This window comes from Carettochelys insculpta, chromosome 1 (assembly GCF_033958435.1).
Source record: "Carettochelys insculpta isolate YL-2023 chromosome 1, ASM3395843v1, whole genome shotgun sequence".
NCBI classification, from domain to species: domain Eukaryota; kingdom Metazoa; phylum Chordata; order Testudines; family Carettochelyidae; genus Carettochelys; species Carettochelys insculpta.
The window spans coordinates 136236928-136262165 of NC_134137.1; the positions used below are offsets into that span (position 1 = coordinate 136236928).

At 45.7% G+C, this 25238-nt stretch overlaps 1 protein-coding gene across 1 annotated transcript; it reads left to right on the plus strand.

Annotated features, from left to right (window-relative positions):
• On the plus strand, window positions 1-25238 carry ASMT (acetylserotonin O-methyltransferase). Its single transcript, XM_074983320.1, has 8 exons — window positions 1-72; window positions 1876-2050; window positions 4382-4511; window positions 7137-7205; window positions 14708-14826; window positions 22472-22612; window positions 23842-23964; window positions 25027-25238. Exons 1-8 carry the CDS (start codon window positions 1-3, stop codon window positions 25236-25238), a joined length of 1041 nt encoding a protein of 346 aa, XP_074839421.1.

Sequence of the window (25238 nt, forward strand, 5' to 3'; positions counted from 1 at the left end):
ATGAGCTCCACAGAAGACCTTGACTATCCTCAGCTTTTATTTCAATATAACCATGGATTTTTGGTCTCCAAGGTAAGAATTGCAAAAAATGCTTGGAAATTATATTAAAACTAGGCAGATAAAAATTTCTAAATTCAGTTTAGATGATTATGTTACATCTCACTAAAGGAAACATTAAATAGAAGTGTTTCGGATTTTAAGCTCAATCTGCAAAAAGTTTGTCAAATTTTAACTTGAAAGAAATGATAATAATTTGCAGGGGGAAAAAACCTTGCAAGAGATATTACCTTCAAGGAGAGGGTCAATCCTGAGATCATTTATCCAAACCACTTGCATGTAGGGGCTTTGGGTAAAGGGAACCCCCAATCTGAACCAAGTTATATTACTATAAACTTTTCCAAATGGTGTTTTTCGGAAATTAAAATCACCCCCAATTGTGCCAGTCTAATTTGCTAACAGATTATCTCCCCATACCTCTAAAGTTTGGGGTTTTGCATAAACAAGACCACAGATCCAAATGACCCTTAGTTTTGACTTTTGCAAAATCCAGCACCAAAATAACAGTTTTGCAGAAACATTATCAGCTACAGTGAATTTTTCATATATGTATTTATTGTGTGCAAAAGAGAACACAGTATCCTAGTTTTATTTTGGTCATTTGTATCCTTTGAGGATGGCAGGAAACATATTCAGCTTTCAAGGAACAGGATGGTAGTAGGGCAGAGGTGGGAACCCTGAGAATTCATTTCCTCTTTTGAAGATCTTTTTTTTAACACAAACCATGTTTTTCAATTACTATTTAATATTTCCTGCTCTGTCAGAAGTAAACACAGCAAAACAAGAAATAGCATTCATGGTATGTGTAGAATTAAATGCCCAATGTGTTTCGTTTCCACTTTGGAGAGAATATAGGCTAGTTCAAACAACAACGGTACTCTAAGCACTCCGTGAGACAGTGGAGGGCCAACAGTTTCAGATTCTTACTCTTGTAAAATATTTTTGAAAGATAATCTGAAAGTAATTTTGATTCTGCTGGGAAGTGTTATCTTTGAGAGGGAAAGGAAGAACTCTGTGGTTCTGCGCAAAGGATTAAGGCAAACTGGAGATTAGAATGACCAGAGTGGCATTTTATTAAAGGTTTTCTATAACGATATATAAGCAGTAGAATATTGTATTTCATGCTAGATAGATATAAATACGTTTGTTAGAAATGGAGCACAAGCTATTAGATATGTCTAAGAGCTCCAAAACCTTTAGGATTTTTCCACTTAGATGCATGAGACTTTTGTTATTGTTTCTTTTTTAACAATACAACACATCATCAGTCCAGTAATCACAGAACAGTGACTTTAATTTTGGTACTGTAAGACCTACAAAGGCAAAAACAAAATAAAAAAATAATAACACAACACAACATGCACATTACCTGGCCTTAATATGTGATTAGTTCAGCAGACAGCAGAAGTGAAAGAAGCAGTTCAATTTAAGCAATGGTCTCAGTGCTAAAAGCAACTGCAGTTTAATCACAGAATTCTGATAGCTAAAAACACTTCAGTGGGTGTTTTTGCAGTTCTTGTAAAATTTTCTCCCACAAAGGAAAACAAAAAGGCAGCTGTGTAGCACTTTAAAGACAAAATAAACAATTTTATTAGGTGATGAGCTTTTATGGGACAGACCCACTTCTTCAGATCTGGAAAATTCTGATACTCGTCCGGATCTGAAGAAGTGGGTCTGCATCACAGAATTATTTTCTTTAAAGTGCTATAGGACTGCTGTTTTGTTCTGTGTATATACAGACTAACACTTCTCCCCTAAAGAACTGCTCATATCTGCACTATGTTTTACTCCACTACCCTCACCTCTGTTTGCTTTCAGGTTATGTTCACTGCCTGCGAACTGGGAGTCTTTGATCTCCTGCTGGAGTCAGAAGGGCCCCTGCCTTCAGATGCCATTGCTGAATGTCTGGGTGCCAACGCCAGTGGAATGGAGCGGTTACTCGATGCCTGTGTGGGATTAAAGCTCCTGGCAGTAGAAATTAAAAGTGAAGGAGGTAATGTTGGGGGGCAGGGAGACAACTAGCGATTAAATCCCTGTTGTTTTTAAGGCTTCATTGAGTCCCATCAGTGAGACTGATAATGTTAAAAGCAAAAATGCCAGAATGTGAGATCAGGAACTATGTGATCTGAGAAACTTCAGTACAACGGATTTATAAAAAAAACATGAACTTGGGTAGGAGTAAGAGTAAAACAAACCTATGGTCACTTTTCTACCTCTCCTCAGAACCTCTATAATTCTGTGGACGAAATTCACAAGCCATATTCATTGCCCAGGTGTAAATGAATTTGAGTCAAATTAGTTGTAACGGACTCTGAGGGTAGATCTACACGGCAAAGTTACCTCAAAATAGCAAAATGTGTTTGAAATAATTTTCCTAGCATCTACACAACACAGCTGCTATTTGGAAATAATTTCAAAATAGCAGTTGGTCTATTTCAAAATAGGTACACTTAACTGCACAAGGAATAATGTATTTTGAATGATCTATTTCAAAATAGGGACTTTTAATACAAGGAATAGAGCCTATTTTGAAATAAGCCATAGTGCGTCCAATGGCTTCATTTCAAAATAGGCTGTATGTGTGGAGATGCAGTATTTCAAAATAGCAAAGTGCTGTTTCAAAATGCATTTTGTGTGTGGCAGCATTATTTCAAAATAAGTTACTCTGGAACAGCTCCTTTTGAAATAATGTTGCTGCGTAGACATACCCTAAGAAAGTGTTGTAAGACGTACAATGAATGTACAGTGTGGCGGCCAGAAGCAGGCGTTAGTTACACAAGTTGAGACTTTAAATCCTCTTACCAGCTTGGCCAGTTGTCTGTTTCATTATGTGCAGTCTCAGATTTCCTGACCTAAAGACATAAGGTCACATCCTCAGCTGGTGTTCATTAGTGGAATACCCCTGAAGTCAACAAAACTGTCTATGCCTGTTCATACCTCCTGTCGGTCTCAAAACAGTAAATAACTTGTAACCTTGTCTTTGGAAAGTTTAAGAAAATCTGCAGTTCCAAACGATCAATTCAAATTAGTCAATGGCAAATGTATTCGGCATTTGTGCCAGGCCCCTGCATATGAGCCTCTTAGCAATTGCTGTACTCCCTTGCAACCTCTCAGAGTGTTCCTCATTGATCACACAGGCTCTCAAGCTCTCTGAAGAACCTTCTCCCCATCCTTCCACCATGGCTGTCCTTCTCATCGGAATCAGGAATAGGAGTTGGCTTGTTCCAGTTTAGCCTGATCCACTTTCAAAGTGGATTAAACAACACTGGAAAAAGACACTGATAGTCCACAGTAGCGTCCCCATGGGGAGCTGTTACAAGCAGCTATTGCAGTCCATGTCACCATGAGCACAATTTCCGAGAAATCTGTGTCATCTTCTGAGCCACCTGTATTCTTTCCATGGCCACCAGCCTGGCTGTAGAACACAATGAGGCAGCATCCACCTTGCTAGTGGAATTGAGCTGGATTTTTGAGAGGCACTTTTCTTCTCTGTGACTGGGCATGGGCACACACACACTCTCCTGGGTTGTTTTTTTGTTTTGCTTTTTGTTTTGATAGTGTATAGACTAGCACGGCTTACTCTCTGTTACACTCTCCTGGAGTTTCCCATACCCCCCGTCTTCCCGTCACACAGCTGAGGACTCAGTTTAAAGGCTAATCTTCCTCTCATTGAATTCAATGGGGGTCTGCCTCTGCTACGACAGATAGCACATTCTACAGCTGCCCACATATCTGTCCATTACAGATCAGCACCACAGTAAATGCCCAGAGCTTTGCATCTGTGAGATAACTCCCCTAATAGCAAGTGAGGATAAAGAACTTCACAGCAAGAGGTGGCCTCAGAAGTGTCTAAGGTATTCAAGTTAGGGATAATGGGTGGTTTAATGTGCTGGGGCCTTATCTCTCCCTATTGCTTTCCTCACTGGGCAGAAAACGATGGTTATATTAGGCGTTATTGCTGAAATGCATTTGAGCACATACACTCCAGCGCATAGTGGATGGAGATGCCCTTGTGGTGGTGTGTCTTATACATATTCTCCTTGCTCTTTCATATAAGACAGGCTGGTGGTGATGGTGTATGATATTTATGCCCTGGAACCCTTCATGCCAGTTGTTGCAGAAATTGACGGAGGTGTGGGGTGCTGTGCATACCTGCCCCTGGGCCTTTCCCTTTTCCTCCCAGATTATCTAAAATGGGAAACCTCCTGCGGTTTCCTTGGCTGCATTTCCATAGATTGCTCTTGCTACGAAGATTATGCTGTGAAACAGGCTTTGCACAGTGACAGGTGTATCAGTGTTAACTTACCGTCATTTTTCCTTGTAGCATTCTACAGGAACACAGAGCTTTCCAGGCTCTATCTTACAAAAGCAAGTCCCAAATCTCTGTATCATAATCTGATGTACTACTCTAAAACCGTCTATTTGTGCTGGCACTACCTGACAGATGCCGTGAGGTAAGCAGAAAACATCTTGTGTGCCACCACCCCTTGCAATAAAACATTTCGCTCCATTTGTGAGCCTGCTCTGGAAGCAGTGCGAATCCGGAGGAACAAGAGAAAATGTAGACATCCTTTACCTGTATACCTCCTGGGTATTGTACTCTGTCCCAGCTGGTGGCACTTAGATTCTGCTGCAGTGTTTGCTAACAAAGATATGGCTTTTAGCTCATGCACTACAGCTAGTCTTATACATTTAGCTCCAGATTTATCTCATCTGCAGAACTCCCTGGTCTCTGCATTACACACATCTCATAGAGCTGAAAGGAGCTTCAGGAGATCACTGAGTCCAGTCTCCTGCCCTCTTGGAAGGACCAAGCACCATCCCCATTTTTTTTTTAAAAGCTATTTGCCCCAGTCCCTAAATGCCCCCCTCAAGGGCTGAGCTCACAATCAGGGGTTTAGCAGGCCAGTGCTCAAACCCCTGAGCTAACCCTCCCCCAGGGGGCTTATTTGAGATATCAACCCAGAGGTCTCTGAAGCTTAGGGACACGCTGCCTGAGTTAGGAGAACTAAGTCACTACACCAGCAGAGCCAACAGCCACCATGGGCCCTGGGGCAAGTTTGGGGGTGGGGCTGGTTCCATGCTCTGGAAGGGGCGGGGCCTAGGGCAGTCAGCCCTTAGCACCTGCAGCTCCCACTCCCTCCAAGCTGCACAAAGCGGTGGAACAGAAGCTTCTGGGGCACTTCAAAGGGGCCCAGAGCTTCAGGCTCTGCTGTTGCCAAAGCAGTAGCGGTGGCAGGCAAAGCTCTGTGTCCTTTTCGAATGCTGGGCCCCAGGGCAACTGCTCCCTTTGCCCCTCCTGTCGGCCGCAGACCTGAACAACACTGCTCTGAGCACAGTGCTGTGTCCCACGCAGTGACACTGACACAACCTAGATATGAACGAGTAGGTTACAGCGTTGTTTAATAGCTATGTACCGTCTAGCTCACGCAGTAGATACTTGTGTGTTTGGCTCCTGAGGACTTAGGTTCAATTCCACCCAGAGATGGCCAGGGACTATTGGCATTAAAGGTTGGTGGGCAGCTGTTGCAGGAGCATGTTGGAGTGCTAAGTACCACTACTGTGTGTGTGTGTGTGTCACTGCTTCAGTGGATAAACTCACTGCAGATTGAGGAAACACACTTCTGCACTATGCCTATTTGGTGTGTACCAAGGACAGGGCCATCCATCCTTTGCAGGCCCTGAGGTGCCTCTGTTCTGGTTCCATCCCACCCTGCTTCCCCCAGACCACTCCCCTCTCTTGCTCATCTCCCACCCCATTGCACTCATTCCCCTCAAGTCCCCTCGCCATGGGATGTGAGCTGTGGGATTACCAGGGCGCCAGCTGGGGTGGGAAGGGGGGAGTGGGCTGGGGCCAGGGTGTAGTGCTTCACCTCACCACAGGGAAGTGGAGCACAATGGGATGGAAGGTGGCAGCAGAGCAGACTTCCAGGAAGCTCTGGGTCCCACTGACGTGATGAGTGCTGCCCCCTGCTGCTCCCACATCTGCCCCTCCAAGTAATCCCCCCAGCTGCCAGGAACCCCACAGCTAACATGGGCAACTGTCCCATCCATAGGATGCTTGAGGAGGCTGCTATGGGGCTCCCCCACAGAGTAGGGCTTGGGGCAGCTGTCCCCCATATGGATGGGATGGCTCTGCCCAAGGAGAACATTTAATTAGGACACTTTCTGTGGAAGGAAACCTTGTTTCATCATGCAAATGATGATGAATAGTGTTAACTGAAGGATACTTGCAGGGACCCTGTTTGATTCTGTTGCCAAAGACAGAAGCAAGTGAAGAAGGAAATCAGTTTATATTGGGCCAGAAGTTCACCAGGTTTGAATCAGCACAGCTTCTAATGGATTTACCCCAGTTGAGAAGCTGAGCTCTGTCTCTGGCACATCAAGTAACAGTTGTCTTTCTTTCATCTTAGATGTGTCCAGTAATGAACTTTAAGCAATAGCAAAGTAGACTGATTTCCTTTTTGAGTCTTTTGGTGTGGCACATGCAGCTTTCTGAATGAGCCAAGCAAACGAAGGACAATTGCTTGTAATGCCGGCAGTGATTCCCTTCTTCCTTAAATTTAATACAACAGATAGCGTAATGTACCCAAATTGCCACTGTAAGGGAGTGAGGGGAAGGCCTGGCAGTCCAAGGGCTAAATGGAGCCTGTTTGCGTAATTAGCCCCACCCCATTTCACCTGCTGCCAGTGTCAGGCCTGGAGGCTGGATAAAAGGAGGGAAGCTAGCTCAGTTCAGGGGTGACCAGCCAAGAGGCAGGAGCTGGCTGAGATACCTGCAAGGCCTGAGCCAGAATTGCCTCTGGAGGACGCACCCTCCAAGCCCTCCCCAGGCTCAAAGGGGCATAATCCCAGAGAACCCTCCCTGTGAGGAGGGGAAAACTAGTCCCTTGGGCCATGCCCCAAACTGAAGTTACAGGCTGTAGTGAGAGGGCTGGAGTCCTACACTTTGGGCCCCTGGGAACTGTGGGGGCCTAGCCATGGGGCAACCCTGCCATTAGTGGGATCTACTTACAGCCACCAATGCAGCAATGTGTTAAACCAAAAATATGCTCACAACCTTTCTTTTTTTTTTTAAGGGATGGGAAAAACCAGTATGAGCGAGCATTTGGCATTTCATCAGAAGACCTCTTTGGGGCTCTCTACAGGTAGTGATCAGCTTAGCGTGGGGATGACTTTTTTGTTTTATCATTTTGAAGGTGAAATGATATTTTACATGAAAAATCCTTTGTTTCAATAGTATCCCATGTTGAGAATGTCTGGTCTTTCTTATGTGCTTGGCACTGGTATCTAAGCATAAAGTTCTTACTTGTAAACTATCCTGAAAAACATGTTATGTAAAATAGTTGGTAATGGAAAATTCTATTAAATGAAAATGCCTGGGAACTCTTCAGAGTAACCTCAAAACATTCTGCTATATCCTAAGTGTAATAGCTTTTGTCTCATAAAAATGTAAACGTGTATGTAAGAGGGTGGATTTACTTATTGTTGTGTATTGTGTTGTCATAGTGTTAAATCTTGTTTTTATAGTAAGCGAGTTGGATCCTTAGGAGTTAGCCCAGTTTTGGCTGGCTGTAGCTAGTTCTGTGTGATAGAATAAAATAGACAACCTGCAAATTCTGCAGCTGTCTGTGTTTCAAGCAATTACTTCCTAAACTCTGTGGCTACGTCTACACGTGAAAGCTACATCAAAATAGCTTATTTTGATGTAGCGACATCGAATTAGGCTATTTCAATGAATAACGTCTACACGTCCTCCAGGGCTGGTGCTGTCGACGTTCAACATCGACATTGGGCAGCACCACATCGAAGTAGGCGCTGCAGGGGAACGTCTACACGCCAAAGTAGCACACATCGAAATAAGGGTGCCAGGAACAGCTGCAGACAGGGTCACAGGGCTGACTAGCACTTCCGGAGCAACAGCTAGCCGCTCCCTTAAAGGGCCCCTCCCAGACACACTCAGCCTGCACAGCACGCAGTTTGCAGAGCCACAGGCACACACACCTCGGGCGACGCAGTCATGGACCCCCAGCAGCAGCAGCAGCAGCAGCAGCAGCAGCCAGAGGTCCACCCAGCTGCCCCTGGAGGAGCAGTGCTCGCCCTGCTCCATGCCATGCAGGAGGCAGCTGAGCACATCCTAGCCACAGAGGAGGAGCTGCCCGCAGGGGAGTAGGAAGCAACCCCCACCCCTGCAGCCTCCTGCCCCCCCACCCCGCTGCACACGCCGCCGGCTGTGGAGCTACCCCACGAGCACCGACTGGTGGGAGGGGCTGGTGCTCGGAGAGTGGGACGACAACCGCTGGCTCCAGAACTTTCGGATGAGCCGGCAGACATTTCTGGAGCTATGCCAGTGGCTCACCCCCGCACTGAGGCACCAGGACACCGCCATGCGGCGTGCCCTCAGCATGGAGAAACGGGTCGGCATCGCTGTCTGGAAGCTGGCCACTCCAGACAGCTACCGATCCGTGGGCCAGCAGTTTGGCGTCGGCAAGGCCACCGTCGGGGCTGTCCTCATGGAGGTAAGAGGACCCACGGGGAGAGGGGGAGGCAGCCCTGGGAGGGGAGGGCCACACACACCCTGCACACCCCTCATTGGTGCTCTCCCATATGCTTCCCCTGCAGGTCGTCCATGCCATCAATGCCCTGCTCCTCCACAGGCTCGTGTGGCTTGGGGACCCGGATGCCACCATCGCGGGGTTTGCCACCCTGGGCTTCCCCAATTGCTTCGGGGCTCTGGATGGGACCCACATCCCCATCCATGCCCCGGAGTACAGTGGAAGATGCTGCTTAAACAGGAAGGGCTACCACTTAGTGGTCCTCCAGGCCTTGGTGGACAGCCGGGGCCACTTCCTGGACATATATGTGGGCTGGCCTGGCAGCACCCATGATGCCCGGGTATTCCGGAATTCGGGCCTGTGCCGCCAGCTGGAGGCAGGTACCTACATCCCCCAGCGGGAGATCCCTGTGGGGGACACCACCATGCCCCTCTGCGTCATCGCAGACGCGGCATACCCCCTCTGGCCCTGGCTCATGCACCCTTACACGGGCCACCTGTCAGCCAGCCAGGAGCGCTTCAACATGCGCCTGAACCACACACGCCAGGTGGTGGAGCGCACATTTGGCCGCCTCAAAGGTGCCTTGATGCGGGCCCCACCAACATCCCCCAGATTGTGGGCGCATGCAGCGCCCTCCATAACCTCGTCAAGAGCAAGGGGGAGGCATTCTTTCAGGGCTGGGCTATGGAGGCTGGCAGGGCCGATGTGCAGCCACCCGCTGCCACCAGTCGCCAGGTGGACCCCAAAGGGACCCGGGTCTGGGAGGCCCTGCGGGCCCAGTTCGACGAGGCCGCAGGGTGAACACTGGCAGGCCCCCCACTGCACCCCCCCCATCCTCCACAACACTCCCTGCCCCTACGCCCACACCACAGAGCACCCAAGAGCACCCCCCCCACTTTTCTTGTAAATAAAAACAGATGTTGTTCGTCAAACCAGAATACGTTGAACTCTTATTATAATCATACTATTTACAGCCAAAATAAATATTATATATATATGTATTATAAGATGACAGGAAAAAAAAGGGGAAGACAAGGAAGGGGAGAACTATTTACATAGGGGGGCAGGTATCATCATAACATAACAGGGGTCTAATACAAACTATTTACAAAAGACAAGTGAAGGGGATATGTACAAAGGGGGAGGGCGGAGCCACGTCCTGGGCCCCACACCCCCTAATGTCCAGCACTGGGGGTGGGCGTCCGCGACCCGCGCCTCAGCCTCAGCCCTGGCCAGGGCTGGCTGGGGGCCGGGCAGACCGGCAGATATGGCCGGCGGGTGTCAGCTGGCCCCAGGTCCCCCTCGGCAGAAGGGCCCTCGGTGGCGGATGGAGGTGCGACGGCGGGTGGAGCAGCGGGTGGAGCAGGCAGGGTGGGCAGAGCGGCAGCCAGTGCGGCATGGGGGGGGCCAGGTGGTCCGCGATGCGCTCGAACGTGCGCATAAAGGCCCCCCATGCCTCCTGGCGCCAGGCCAGCGCCCGGTCCTGCAGTTCGAGGCGCCGCTCCTCTACCCGCAGGCGCTGCTCTGAGACCTCCAGCTGCCGCCAGAGGATCGCCAGCAGCTGGGGGTCCATCACCGTCCGGGAGTGCTGGCTCCGCCGTCATCCCCGCCCTGGGGCCAGTCGGTGCTCCGCCGAGGGGCTGGCCTGGACTGATGGCCCCGGTGGGCTCTCCGGGACCACTGACACCTCGCCAGCGCTCTCCGGTCCCTCCGATGGTGCAGCTGCGGAACACAGCGGGGAAGAAGAGTGGAGACAGCCGTTAGTGTGACCCCAGAGCCGTGGCCCTTGTCCCCCCACCCCTCTGCTGCTGGTTCCCCATCCCCGTCCCCGGGAGATGCTGATGATGATGATGGGTGTCCCACCCCCTCCCCCCGGGGGACCCTAGGTTCCGCTCCCCCCATCCCCAGGGATGGGGCATGGCACTGTCGTACTGGGGGGGCAGGGGCTGATGCACTTTTCTGAGGGACATGCCACTGCTGTCCTTGGGGCCATGGTCATCTGGGCATGTGGAGGGCATGGTCATATCTGTTACCCCCACCCCTCAACCCCAGGGGGGTACATACCTGATGGTCCGCCCCCATCCCCCAGGAGTGGCCAGGCAGGGTGACCCCAGGCGGCCAGGCCCTCGGCCAGCCAAGCGAACGCATCTGTGTTCCGCCTCTTGCTCCCCATTACCTGGAGCACCTCCTCCTCACTCCAGAGCCCCAGCAGGTCCCGAAGCTTGGCCTCCGTCCAGGAGGGGCCCCGCTGCCGCTTCCCAGCCTGGGGGCACCTGGGGGGCTGGCAGGCGGCCATTGCAGTGGTGGGGGGTTTCTGTGGCTGCAGAGGGGCATGCAGGCTGGCCGCGTGGCTGGGCTGCCGCCTGCACGCTCTCTCAGCTTCCTCCACATGAGGTTAGCGACTTCGACGTCTCGCTGCCTTACGTTGATGTCAACTTCGAAATAGCGCCCGCCACGTGTAGACGCGGCTTGTGACTCCAAATAATATAACAAAGGCCACGGCTACAAAATATTTTTCAAAAGAAGGAACTCTTTCGAAATATCCAGCGGAGTGTCTACACACAAAAAGTGTTCTTCTGAAATTAAATCAAAAGAATGCAGAGCTCCTTTGGAAAGCGCTCTTCCACTCCTGGTTCAGGAACAGCACCTTCTCTTGAAAACTTTGTGTGACAGAAAGTGTGTAGCTGCTCCCCACAGCCTTTTTTTTTTGAAAGAGCAGTCATTGTGGTGCCTGATTTTTTTTTTTTTATCCTGACCCTGTCCTTTCAAAAGAGTGAGGCTGTACAGACACACTTTCAAAAATGCAGATCGCTCTTTTGATCCTCTTTTTTGTGTGCATATGTACTCTTTTGAAAGAAGTTCTTTCAGAAGAGATCTTCTGGAAGGGCTTCTTTTGAAAGATTGCTGTAGTGTAGATGTAGCCCAAGTGGTGATTAGGATGGAATTCCTGCTCTGCCTCCAGCAGCAAATTAAATAGAAGTCAATGTAAGAAAACAAACACTTTTGCTGCTCTGCAGCAGGGTATTTGGCAACTGACTGTAACACTGACAGTGCAAACTGAAACTAAAGCTGGGGTCACCTTTGTTCTGACTGGAGTGAAGATCAGAAACTGGGAGATATTTAAAAAAAAAAAAGGAAAGGAAGAAAGCAGCAGCAGTAGAAGTCACTGCCGTGGCTTCACTTCAGGGGCTGCTGGGACTTTTTGAGGAGACTACAGAACAAGGACATAGATGCACACTGAGAATTTTGATCAGTTTATTATTGCAAATGACATTAAGGAAGAGAAAAAGGTGCCAATATTCTTAAATGTTGCAAGGGCTAAAACCTACTCACTGCTGCGTAGTTTACTGTACCCTATCAAGCCAGTGACTAAAACTTAGTTACATTGCGGGAATCCTGGGGTCACTTTATACTGCAAAACCCTTAGCAGTTACAGAAAGGTACAGATTCCACAAAAGAGACCAAAAAAAGTGAAACAGTTGTACAATTTGTAGCACCTTTGAAAAAGTTTGTGGGACACTGAATTGAAGGAGACGTTAAATGGTGCCATACATGACAGGTTAGTATGTGGCCTGCACAGTGAAGCTATACAGAAGTGCTTATTAATAAAGGCCCAGATTACCCTAAAAAGGATGTTGATACGGTAATCTCCATGGAACTGGCCACACAGAAGGCACATGACCTCAATGGAGCCCCAAGGGTGCAAAAGATGTCTCCAGAACCTATCCACAAATCAGTGGGGATGCAGGAATGTTACCACTGTGGTAAGCTGGGTCACTGTGCATTAAAACGCTGCTGTAAGGACCTAGTGGATCAGTGTGGCAAAAAGACAGTCAGTCAATTGGGGGACCGAAAAGAAAAGTCTGCCTACCATCAAGCAGACTCAGGCTGACCAAGCTGAAGCGCCTTCCGAAGAAGAGCCACTCTGTGTTTTGTCTGTGGCAACAGGCTCACACGAATAACCTCGTTGTTGGGTGGCAAACCTGCGTACATGGAACTGGACAGCAGTGTGGCAATTTTGCTGGTCTCAGACACTGTACATGAGGAAAAGCCAAAGCACCTATCACTTAAGGCAATGAAGAACATTCTGAAGAGATATAGAGGAGAAGCTGTACCCCTGCTGGGCACTATTGATGTTAAGGTGGAGCTCAGTAGACTGCTGAATTGCTGCTGTTTGTGGTGAAAGGCCATTATCAAGCCTTAATGGTTAGATCATGGCTTAGGAAGATCCAGCTGAACTGGGCAGAAGTGTACTGGGTGACTAAAGAAGAAACAGACGTGACCCATCCATTAAAGAAACACGCTACTGTTTTTGGAGAGGATCTGGGAAGTGTGAGGGGAATCACTGTGATATTGAACATTAAACCTGACAGTCAACCAAAACATCTGACCGCCAGAACTGTGCCACATGCCATCAGGCCAAAAGTTGAAGCAGACCTGGAGTGCTTAGTCAAAAACATAGTTCAAAGAACAGTTAGCCATGGGCAACTCCAGTCTTTCCAATATTGAAGGAAGATGGCTGCATTCAGATTTGCAGAGCTTTTAAGGCCACTGTTAATCTAGTGCTGAGTGCAGAGACAGACCTCACTTTGATCACTACATGTCCAGGAGGATGGAGTTAATTGCTCCCTTCTGGGTGCTTGTTGTGGGGAAGGTGTGTCATCATTCCAACAGTACACAGGCCTGTGCACAGGAATTTTGGGAAGGGGTGCTCTTTTTGTAAATATGGACCACCATCCCCGCAGTGGGCCCTGCCTTTCTCCCACCACCCTCAGCTCTCCAGCTGGCCCTGCTCCGCCACCTCTGTACAGCCTCTCTTACCACCCCTGCTAGGCCCAAAGACCCCACCACTCCACCCCCACAAGGCCCCAACATCTCCTCCTCTGCCTGATCCCGCAGCCCCCCACCGGTCAGCCAGACACATGCAACCCCCACACCACTCAAGCACCTGTCAACCCCTGCTTGGTGTAAGGACCCTCCCACTCCACCCTAGCTTGTCCTGAAGTTGCCTCCCCCAAAGTCGGCCTAGGATGGAGAGGATTAACGGGACAAGGGGTAGGTGGCAGCAGAAGCCACCTCAGGGGATTGCTTCCCCCTCTCCCCAGCACTAACCACGTGATGCTCTGCCTCAGCAGCCCAACCTGCTGAGCCCTGCTTCTCCATGGGGGGGGCTGGGAGTCCTCCAGCCACCCAACCAGGCTCAGTGGGCCTGGAAGCAGCAGCAGAGCACTGGGTGTTGACCCCGGTGGGGGCAAGGGAGGTGATTCTCTTTGGGGGCAGCTGCTGCGGCTGCTGCCCCAACCCTTGCCCCAGGTACCCGCCTGACAGAAGTTGGGGAAGGGTGGGGTGGGAGGGTATTTGCATCCCTCACAACCCTCTGTGTATGGGCCTGTTACAGATGTTAGAACAGCTACATTCAGGTCACTATGGCATGGTGCACATGAAAGAATTTGTGTGAAAGCTATTTTTGGTGGGCTGGCTTGGACTTTTCCATTCAACAGAAAGCAAGAGCTTGTATTTCATATCTGGGTTCTAGGAATGCAACTCAGTGGGCACCTCTGCACCCGTGGGACTGCCCTGCAAAAAAACTATGGCAATGTATGCACATTGATTTTGTAGGCCCTTTTGAACAAAGCACGTTCTTTGGGGTGGTAGGCATCCTTTCTAAATGTCCAGAAGTCTCTACAATGCCATCCACTACTGCCGAGAGTAGCATCCAAAAACTGTGTGGAATCTTTTAGTCATTTGGATCTTCTGGAACAACTTGAGAATGACAATAGTCCTGAGGGAAGCCTTTTAAAGGGTTCCACCGGCCTTCATGGGTTGCAGGTGGTTGATTAACCCCAGGGGCTGGATGAGCCTGCTACTGCTTCAGGCTGATCCTGGATGAGCCTCAATCCCTGGGAAACATAAAGGCACTGACCCAACTGCCCACATACTTACCCTCCATAAGGTTACTATAGTATGCTGTGGGCTGTGGTCCCCCACACAGAATATATGAGATAAAAGTTAGTGAAGACGTTATATGATGCTAGGCACCAATGAATGTGTCATAATTGACTTGTGTTACAAATAATGTTCTTTCAAATGACCAGGTCAGATGAAGAGATGGTCCAGTTCATGTATGGTTTAAATGCAATTTGGAGTATATGTGGCAGAGATGTGATCACTGCTTTCGACCTTTCACCGTTCACTATCATTTATGATCTGGGAGGTAAGTGTCATGGGAACTTTGAACTGTCTGTTATAGGCTATGGATGAAGACTGCCCTTATTCTATGACTTGTGTGAGAAATTGAAACAAAGCCCAGACTTCATAATCCAGATCAATTACAAAGGAAGCATTATACCTCTTGAGCCAAAGGATTGTATAAAATATGAAAATAACGAAAGCATGATACAGCAAAATGTTTTCCTCGGTCTAAAGAACCCTACGTTTCTAAGTAGCAGCATATCTTCCTTCCTTCCTTCCTTCCCATTGGTTTGGTCGTTTTTTTTTTTTTCCTGCCACTGCTCAAGTAATTCTGCCAGTATAGCTTCCAGGATGTTCTCTACCTCCTTCAGTGACTGTAGGCTGTTGAATTGCCACCATACGTCTCCCCATACAGCTTTATCAGGCTCTCTATTCCAGGCTTGTCAGGATTTACAGCATCATGCAGTCTCCTTGTCTACTTCTTTCCAGATGTTTTGCTCTCCCATGTTTATAAAACACAGAAAGCAAAAATCAAATCCAGCTAATCTGTTCTCACTTCTCAGCCTCTGAAGCCTTTCCTTACCCTCAGCTGTGTATTATTTTTCCTTGCAATGTCTGAAAAGCGACTTGGACAGCTCCAGTCAGCAGCACTGTTTACACTGATAAAAGAGGAGTTGGTGGCACAGCTAGGCTTAAATGGCTTCCCTGTTTGTTATGTCTCCATGCAGCCCCCCAAAAGCAGTGACATGTCCTCCTGCCAGCTCCTATGCAAGCTCCCATTGGCTGAGAACTGCAGCCAGTGGGAGTTGCAGAAGAGCCACTTGTGGATGAGGGAAGTGCAGAGGCCACCTGGCTGCACCTTCACCTGGGAGTCAGAGGGAGGGTACGACACTGCTTCTGGGAACTGCTTGATGTGCCCATGCCCCATGCCCATGCCTTAATTCCCTACCCCCTTCTTGCCCTCCGCCTTTGGTCCCAGCCTAGAGCATACTCCTGCACCCCAAACCTTCATCCCCAGTCATATCCCAGCCAGAACCTCATCCCCACACACCCCAACCCCCCTGCCCAAGCTCTGATCCCCCTCCCACCCTCTGAACCTCTCAACCCCACCCTTCTGCATGCCAAATCTGATATGCCCAGCCAACCCCAGAGCTCACGCCTCTATCTGGAGCCCTCACACCACACCCAGTTCAGACTCCTGCCCCAGCCCTGATCTCCCTCCCACATTCCAAATCCCTGGGTCCCAGCCCAGAGCACTTTCCTGCATCCCAAAGCCCTTATCCCCAGTGCCTTCACCCCCAACTTGAGCCTTCAGTCCCTCCGCACAAACCTCAGCACCCCCTGCCCAGCCTGGAGCCCCTTCCCACATCATTAACCCCCCAGCCCAGAGCTCCCACATGCACCCCAAATCCCTTATCCCTAGTCCCACCCCCAGAGTCTGCACTTCCAGTCAGAGCTGTCACCTGCCCCCCCTCACCCCAACCCCTTGCCCCAGCCTGGACATCCCACCTGGAATACTTCATTTTAAGTAGCTCCAGACAGGAAAATGAATCTCTCACTGCAAAACTTTCAAGATTTTAGAAATAATTTGCATCACAAATTAGGATGAAAGGCCAAAATCTCCAACATTATTGCAGAGGAGAAATTCTCAGTCTTTATTTCAGAAACACCAAAGAACTCCAGAAGGGGGAATATTTCAGTGTTTTCCGAATAAAAGATGCTTCTTGGGAGCTCTGCTCTGTACGATCCCACCACAGCAGTTGTGAGGGAGACAGGGAGATGAAGGATCCTGGAAAACCTCTTGCCAGATGGGCTGCCGAGGAGGCAGGGTGGGCAAGCTGGCAAGAAACCAAGCAGGCTTCTATTGGAAACATACCTGGTTTCCTTTTGAAAACTTTGTTAAAAATGGCATGTGTTCCAATGGAATATTTTGCATTCAATGAAGTAGCATTTTCTCATGGAAAAATAAGCTCTGTGAAAAATTGATCACCAGCTCTATTTTTAAGTATGTTATCCTGCAGCTTCATGTGTTCAGAACTATGTTATCTTCCCAAATTGTCCCAGGCCCCACAGCTTATCATACCATTTTCCCTCTCCTGCCTTCTCCCTGTGACAGCCAGGCTGGCTGCCTTGACATGGCAGTTCTCAACTACTCAGACAGGAATTAGTGGGTTTTTTTATTACAAGGGATTTAAATGAGTTCTTTGTATTTTTAAAAAACATGTTCGCTGAGCCTAACAACTTTAATTGCAAACGTTTCATTACTAAACAGAGTAACATCTATGGTCTGAAGAAGTGGGTCTGTCCCACGAAAGCTCACCTAATAAACCATTTTGCTAGTCTTTAAACTGCTACTTGACTGCTTTTGTTTTGATAGTGTATAGACCAGCACGGCTTCCTCTTTGTTACTAATCATCAGTGCCTAGTGAGAGATCTTCAAACAGTCCTTTATATAGTCCTTTCACATAGACTTATCAGGAATTAGATCTTACCTGATTACTTGTGTCTTCAATTGAAGACCAGTTTGCACCTAACTACACCCTCATTAGCTGTTCTTCTTCTATTGTCCTTTGATTTCATAGGTTCAAACACAGGATCCAAATCAATGTGTCGGTTAATTGCCTCATTTCCAGAGAACCATGCTTCCATCAATTGATTCCATCATGTTTTACATCAATTGATCTACAGTTAACTAAACAAATGCTACAAGAACTTTTACAGACTGAGAAATCCCACTTAATACAAACCATTAATCATGATTCTATAATGGATCTGGTCGAATTATGCCTTAATGCCAACTTTATATTTGATGGCTGTATATATAAGCAAGTTAAAGGGACCCCAATGGGATCACCGCTTTCAGGGTTAATTGTGGAAGTGGTAATGCAATGCTTGGAAAGGACTGCGCTACCAGCAATTAAACCAAGTGTTTGGATACGCTAGGTAGATCACACATTTGTCAGTAAACATGTGGATATAGAAAGTGCGCACAACATTTTAAATGAAACAGTTAAGGATATCGTGTTCACTATTGAAAAGGAATATAACAACAAACTTCCTCTTCTTGATGTATTAGTTAATCGTAGTGAAACAGGGCACCTGGGAACATTGGTGTATAGAAAAGAGACACACACAGATCAGATTCTCAACTTTTTTAGTAATCATCTGATTAGCCATAAAAGAAGCTGTGTAAGAACTCTTTTTGGGAGGATTAATACACATTGCAGTACTAAGTGGTCATGTGACACGGAAGAGAGGCATATTAAGGAGGCATTTAAGTTGAATGCAATGAGTTTTATTAGAAGATGTCCATACAAAAATCAAAACCCTGCAATTATGGAACCTCTGGTCAAAAGGATAGTATTATCAGACATTAGAAACATCTTGGAGATGACATCAAGGTTATTAGAACCCCTTGGAATTAAAGTGGCGCACAGACCAATGAAATACGTTAAAGAATGTTTTATCAAAACCAAAAGATGTGGTTGAGTATACATGCAAAATTAGTGTGATTTATAAGATTTAATGCCTAAATTGTTCCAAGCACTATGTTGGACAAACAGGAAGGCTGTTTCTACACAGGCCACTTCCTTTGGAAGTGGCATGCTAATACACGGAGCGAAAGATGCTAATGAGGCGCAGCTGCAAATTCCCTGCGCCTTATTAGCATAACGTCATGTGATTTGGAGTCCGGAAGACCGTTCTTCTGGATTCCAAAATGCCGTGTAGAAGCGTGGCCCTTGGGGGGAGCTTCCAGAAGGAAGTCCTCCTTCTGGAGGCCCCTTCTTCCCAAAAATTTTTGGGAAGAAGGGGCCCCCAGAGGAAGGACTTCCTTCCGGAAGGCCCCCCGGCAGCCGCACTTCTACATGGTGTTTTGGAGTCCGGAAGAATGGTCTTCCGGACTCCAAATCATGTGACGTTATGCTAATGAGGTGCAGGGAATTTGCATCCATGCCTCATTAGCATCTTTCGCTCCCTGTATTAGCATGCCAAAGCATTCGCTCCCTGTATTAGCTCCCTGTGTAGAAATGGCCAAAGAAAGTTAATCACCTGTATACATAGACATCATTTGGCTGTAAAACAGCATGATCCCTTATCATTAATCTCATTACATGAAGATAACACTGGCCACAAATTTGACTTCAATAATGTGAAAGTAATAGGACAAGCTGGATCTAAACCGGGAAGAGAATTCTTGAAAACCTGGTTCTCTGGAAATGAGAAAATTAACCGGCACATTGATTTGGATCCGGTGTTTGAACCTATGAGATCAAAGGACAATAGAAGAAGAACAGCTAATGAGGGTGTGGTTAGGTGCAAATTAGTCTTAAATTGAAGACACAAGTAATGAATTAAGATCTAATTACTGATAAAGACTAAAAAAGAACTATATAAAGAATGGTTTGAAGACCTCTCACCAGGCACTGATGAACTTACTCTGTTTAGTAACGAAACGTTTGTAATTAAAGTTGTTAGGCTCGGCAAACATTTTTAAAGACAGAATGGAACTTCCTGAGTTCTTTGTGGGGGTTTGTCTGGAATTAGTATTGAAGAGCTACTAAAAAATTTGATAGGCTTAAATTTTGGATTGCTTCTTTCCCTCCCATCCTTTCTGTCTGCAAAGTCCTTATGCAGAAAATCCCTTTTGCAATCTGAACCCATGCACTAAAGTACTTGGGTATAGTTCCACTGACTGCACTGATCAGGCTATTGTTGAATGTTCACTGCATATGACTAACTCTGTAGGAACAAATGCATATGTTTGTAGGATGGAGCAAATGCAGCCTAAGCAGAGATAACAAGTCAGTTTTCAGGTCACTTTTTGGGAATAAGGGAGGAAAAATATGAATTGAAAAACCTTGTGGGAAATCACCTTGACACATGGTGTCCTTTTCAGGTAAAGTAACTGAACTCACACTCTTTAATGTTTGTCCCCCTCTGGAGTCATTTGACACCACCAGTGAAACCAAATCCTGAACAGTGACAGAGAGGTAGTCATGTTAGTCTGTATTCTAACAAAAGAAAAAAGCAGCCATATTGCACTTTAAAGGCTAATGAAATAATTTATTAAGTGATGAGCTTTTGTGGGACAGACCCACTTCTTCAGATCTATAGCCTTACCAGAACAGACTCAATATATGAAGCACAGAGCTCCAAACATTGTTATCAAGGTTGGCAAATCAGAAAAGCAGAAAGGCAGCTGGAGGAGTTGTGGGGTGGGGAAGTTAAGAGTTAAATAAAACAAAGTATGTAAAAGAGTCCCATTATAAAAACTTCTCCTATAAAAACTTCGTTTTGTCTAACTCTTAACTTCTCCACGCCACACCCCCTTCTGCCGCCTTTCTGCTTTTCTCATTTGTTAACCTTGATAAGAATTTTTGGACCTCTGTGCTTTGTATAGTGAGTCTGTTCTGGTATAGCTATGATCTGAAGAAGAGGGTCTATCCCACGAAAGCTCATCACCTAATAAATTATTTTGTTAGTCTTTAAAGTGCTACATGGCTGCTTTTTTGTTTTGATATAAATCCTGAACAATAACTAACTGTATGGTAATGTTCTCAAAGGTGAACACCGGAAGTGTGTCTCTCATTGTAACAATCCCATTATTTTGCTCATGATCAGATTGGTATTTCCTATATACCAAGACCTTGCTTTGGTGTAATCCTCATGAGGGGGAAGGCCGCTTGTAAGGAAGTGGTCCAGTATGTATTGCCAGTGACGGTACTGATTCTGACCATGCTAGGACTCAGGATTGGGATGAAGGATGTTCTATCCCAGCTTTGTCCCTCAGGGCCATTCTTAGGATTTCTGGTGCCTTACGCAGTGCTATTAAACTGGTGACCCTATGTCTTACAACAGCCAAGAGGGTGCGGTGTGATGATTTTTTAGAGATGCCATTTTTATAATCTTCAACAACACAATAACAAAATATTTTTTAAAGTAAATTTCAAACTAAGGTCTTCTAGACCAGTGGTTCTTAACCTGGGGTACACCCACCTCCTGGGGGTGCGTGATGCCCTTTCTGGGGGTGAGAGACATGCCAGATGTTTTTAGATGGTAAATCATTGAAAACACAAATTAAGCACCAGCACATAAGTACAACTACTTTGTTTCATCAAACCTATGTATGAATTCAGTCAGCCACTAACTGTTAGCGTGTTGGTTACAATTTACTTTCACGGTAAAACTTCCCAACATCTCTGTGTAGTACTTGCATATTTTTGTATGCAAACTGCACTATTATTTGTGGTGAGTAATAACATAAAACTATTTTACATATATTTAATATGCATTTAAAAGTGTGTCAGCCCCGGTCTGCATTGTTTATTTTTGATAAGGGGTGCAAGAACATATTTTGAGAACCAAAGGGGTGCAGGCTGCAGTAAAGGGTAAGAACCACTGATCTAGAGTGACATGGGAAATTCAGAAACTGACAGTATGCACTGGGAGTTGGCAAGTAGCCATTAAATGGCTTCTTTACTACTTGAATGGCTCTTTCCCAGCTGTGGTGTTCTGTTAATAGGGCTGGCAGGCTTTTCACTTTTAAGTTAACTAGATCCTCTCCCAGGGAAAGAAAGCCAGAGAACAGGGATTGGAAGGGACAGGTGAGAGGACACGAAGACCCTCAAATTTTTGGGTTCCCCACACTACTTCATATTCTGCATGTGCATAAGGACAGCTCTGCTTCCCCTGGCCTGCTGTATAACCTTATGCAAGTCATTTCCCCTCTCTGAGCTTTTCTTTTCCCCTCTGTACGCTGGAGATAATGAGACGCACCTCCTTTTTGAAGGGCTTTGATCTTTATAGAGTAATAGCAATATAGAATCATAGACTTCAAGGTCAGTGGGATTCATCATCATCTAGTTTACTAGCACTGCATGAGAGGGTAAGCATTAGTATTATGTGACGTGCCTGCCTAATGATTGAAGATGGGAGCTTTGAAACAGAAGAATGGTTGGTCACTTTTAGCTTAGGGAATATCTGTGGTAATAGTCACTAGTATCTTACCATTTAGTTTCAGCTAATGCTGATTTAATTTTTTTCAGAATATTTTCATATAAAATCAAACTGCTGTTTAGCAGTGTTCAAAACCACTATTTTTATGAATTTAACTTCTTACACTTTATGATAAACACTGAAACAGTTATTTTTCATTATCTGATTAACAAAGTAGTTATTCAGTGAAATAGACTTCTAGTAACTGTTTCGATTTTTTTAAAGTCCCAAAATCTTTCATGAACACAAAAACTTAGACCATTCAAATATTTCACTTTTTTTGTGTGTGTTCAAAATGGCCATTTTTTTCAAAGAAAAATCTCTTCTTTTGAAAATTCTAGCCAGCTGTAGCAGCATCACTCTGTGATTTAAAAAAAAAAAACTAAAACAAAACAAAAAAACCCACCATCTTTATTGATTGGTGTTTGGATCACTGGGTGTAAAGCCACAAGTATTGGTTTCTATTCCACAGAAGACAGAGAGAGCCTGGAAGACAATAGTCTTAGCTTCTTAGCACTTCCATTCCCTCTCCTATAAAAATGGATACTCTTGTCAACCTATCTCAAAAGGTGTCATGAGTCGGAGTTCATTGCGCTCTTAGATGGAAGATGTACAAATTCACATTATATTTATATTTGAGCATTTACACTGTATTTCACTTTCACTATAAGGATGTGCAGGTGGTTTGGCCCAGGAATGTATTTCTTTGTATCCGAATTCTACGGTCACAATTTATGACCTACCTAAAGTAGTGCAAATGGCTAAGGCACGTTTCATACCTCCAGAGGAACATCGGATCTCTTTCCATGAAGGTGAGCTTGACTCATTTTGCATTGTCCACGTGGAAATTACAATGTACTGAGTGTTTCTTGTCACCAGAGTAAAATGGGCAATGGGTATCATTTGAGCTTGGTTGCTTATCATGCCAAGAGCTTGAACATCATCATGCTTAAACTGCAACATAGAAAATTAAAAAGTAAACTCCATGCCATGTTATTCCTTTCTCTTCATAGTGTCATATCGAGGAAGGGAGGCAGGGGGTGTGGTTTCAGTCAACAGCTGTGGACAGGTCCAAAGTGTGCAAAATTGTTGCAAACAGAAGACAGGGTAGATAATTACAATGTGACTGGGCACAACAGCCCCAAAGATGTTCATGTTACATTTGATAGAATAGATGCCACGAAACCTCATCATCTAATAAATTACTTTGTTAGTCTTTAAAGTGCTATGGGACTGCTTGTTTGTTTTATTGGGGTCCTATTATGGTATAAATTGAAAGTTGACGTCTCTTGCTTTTAGATGTCCATTTTTATTTAAATCAAAATAAAAGGTCAGTGGTGAGAGGTGGGGTTGAGGGAGGAGGGGAGAGATGGTGAAAAGGGGAAAAATGGAAGAGGCGGAATGGCAAGATGACCTAAAAACAAAGCCAGATAAGCGTGACAGATGTTTTATACAGGTGAAGGAGGTGGGAAACAGAAAGAGAGAAATGAAATTGAGAAACAAGCAGGTAGATGAAGAGCGTATCACCAGTTATCCAACACTGGAAGATTTGACCACTCTGGGAGCTGTAACTCTTCTTTATTCTTATTGCGGTGGTATTCAGATCGGACAAAATTATTTAAATGTAATTGATGTACTGGAAGGTGAAAATTAACTGTTTTGGTTTTGTTCACCATCCCTTTCTATTTACTTCATTACACTTACATTAATTTCTGTTTCTTCAGTTAAATTGTGAAGTACTCAAATATTTTTCCAAAGAATCGGATATATCTCTTGTATGTTTGGCTGCTTAAATTATTCAGACCTCTCGCACACTTAACAAGAACAAACACCCTTCACGCCACCACAGAGCACTGAGAATTTTTTCTGTTCAGTGTTCGTCACTGGTTAGCAATAGCCTTGAGCATGACAAGCCAGAGGAGTGTAGCTTCCCATCAAGTTTCTTGAGGAGTTCTGGAGCTACCTTGTACTTTTTGCAATATTGAACTAAAAGTGTTTGCTTATTCAGGCTTGTTTTGCTTTGTTTTCGTATTTGTTACAGGAGATTTTTTTAAAGACCCAATTCCAGAAGCTGACCTGTACTTTGTGGCTAGGGTCCTGCATGACTGGGCAGATGACAAGTGTATGCAGCTACTAGCAAAAATCTACAAGGCTTGCAAGCCTGGTACGTATCTTCTCCTCTTTGCAAAATGGAGACACGTAGGCACTGGTTATTTTGGGACAGTGTTTTGGGGTTTTGTAGAGGTTCATTTAATGAATGGCTAAAGAAACATGCACTGAAAACCTTTCACTTTTAAGTCAGTGATTTGTATCCAGGCCGTGTGAGTAATAATGGCCAATGTGAGCATTTTCACAACTGTCTTCTAGGTTTAGGCATTTCCCTTTGGACAGGCTAAACCAAATATTTAAAATGATTTTGGTGCCTAGTGATGTTGGCAGATACCCTTCGATTTTAGAAAATTGCCAGTCTGCAGTTTTACTTGCCTCATGCTGAAGAAGCACACTTCTGGTTCATTTTAACCAGAGTAAATAAAAGTTTCAGTCAGTGCAAATAGGTTCCCCTTCACTCTGTGCTTTGAAATACAGGAAATAAGTTTATAGGTGCATAGAATCCCTCTTGCCATTTCCTTAACTACAGCAGCAATACAGCATGATTTTTCTATCTACATAAAGGGGATCACTAAGGTTATAGAAATACCTAAAATGTTGGGTTTGAAAATAAGTGTTAGTGTCCTTCACTGACACATCAATGTGTTTTTAAATCACTTTTTATTCCACCAGGTTATCTCAGTCAGGATACTTAACATCCCCCATCCCTCTGCCACCTACTTCAGTCCTATGTACTTGGTTTGTCAGTTTTTATTGAAGTTTTGTTTTTGTTTTGGTTCTGTTCTCTGTACTTGTAAATGTCAGTCTGTATTGGAAATGAAATTGACCTGATGAAGTGGGTCTGTCCCATGAAAGCTCATCACTGAATAAATCATTTTATTAATCTTTAAAGTGCTGCATTTCTGCTGTTTTGTTTTGTTGGGAGTACAGACTAACACAGCTACTTCTCTATCAAAACAAAAAGCAGAAGTGGGTCTGTCCCACCAAAGCTCACCTAATAAACTATTTTGCTAGTCTTTAAAGTGCTACTTGACTGCTTTTTGTTTTGATAGTGTATAGACTAGCACGGCTTCCTCTCTGTTACTATTCAGCTACTTCTCTGTTACTATTCCACCAGGTGGCGGAGTGTTGCTGGTTGAAACTCTTTTGAATGAAGACAAAACAGGGCCTTTAGAAACCCAGCTTTATTCTATGAACATGTTAGTTCAGGCTGAAGGAAAGGAACGAACACCCACAGAGTACAGCAAGCTCCTCACTGCAGCTGGTTTCGGAGGGATTCAAGTCAAGAAAACAGGAAAGCTGTATGATGCCATTTTAGGAAGAAAATAA

What these genes read in the sequence shown, in the direction of transcription:
- ASMT (XM_074983320.1), top strand. Translation starts at nt 1, where the DNA reads ATGAGCTCCACAGAAGACCTTGACTATCCTCAGCTTTTATTTCAATAT. An exon ending in ATGGATTTTTGGTCTCCAAG is followed by an intron (nt 73 to 1,875) that starts GTAAGAATTGCA and finishes GTTTGCTTTCAG; the next exon opens with GTTATGTTCACTGCCTGCGA. An exon ending in CTCTTTGGGGCTCTCTACAG is followed by an intron (nt 7,206 to 14,707) that starts GTAGTGATCAGC and finishes TCAAATGACCAG; the next exon opens with GTCAGATGAAGAGATGGTCC.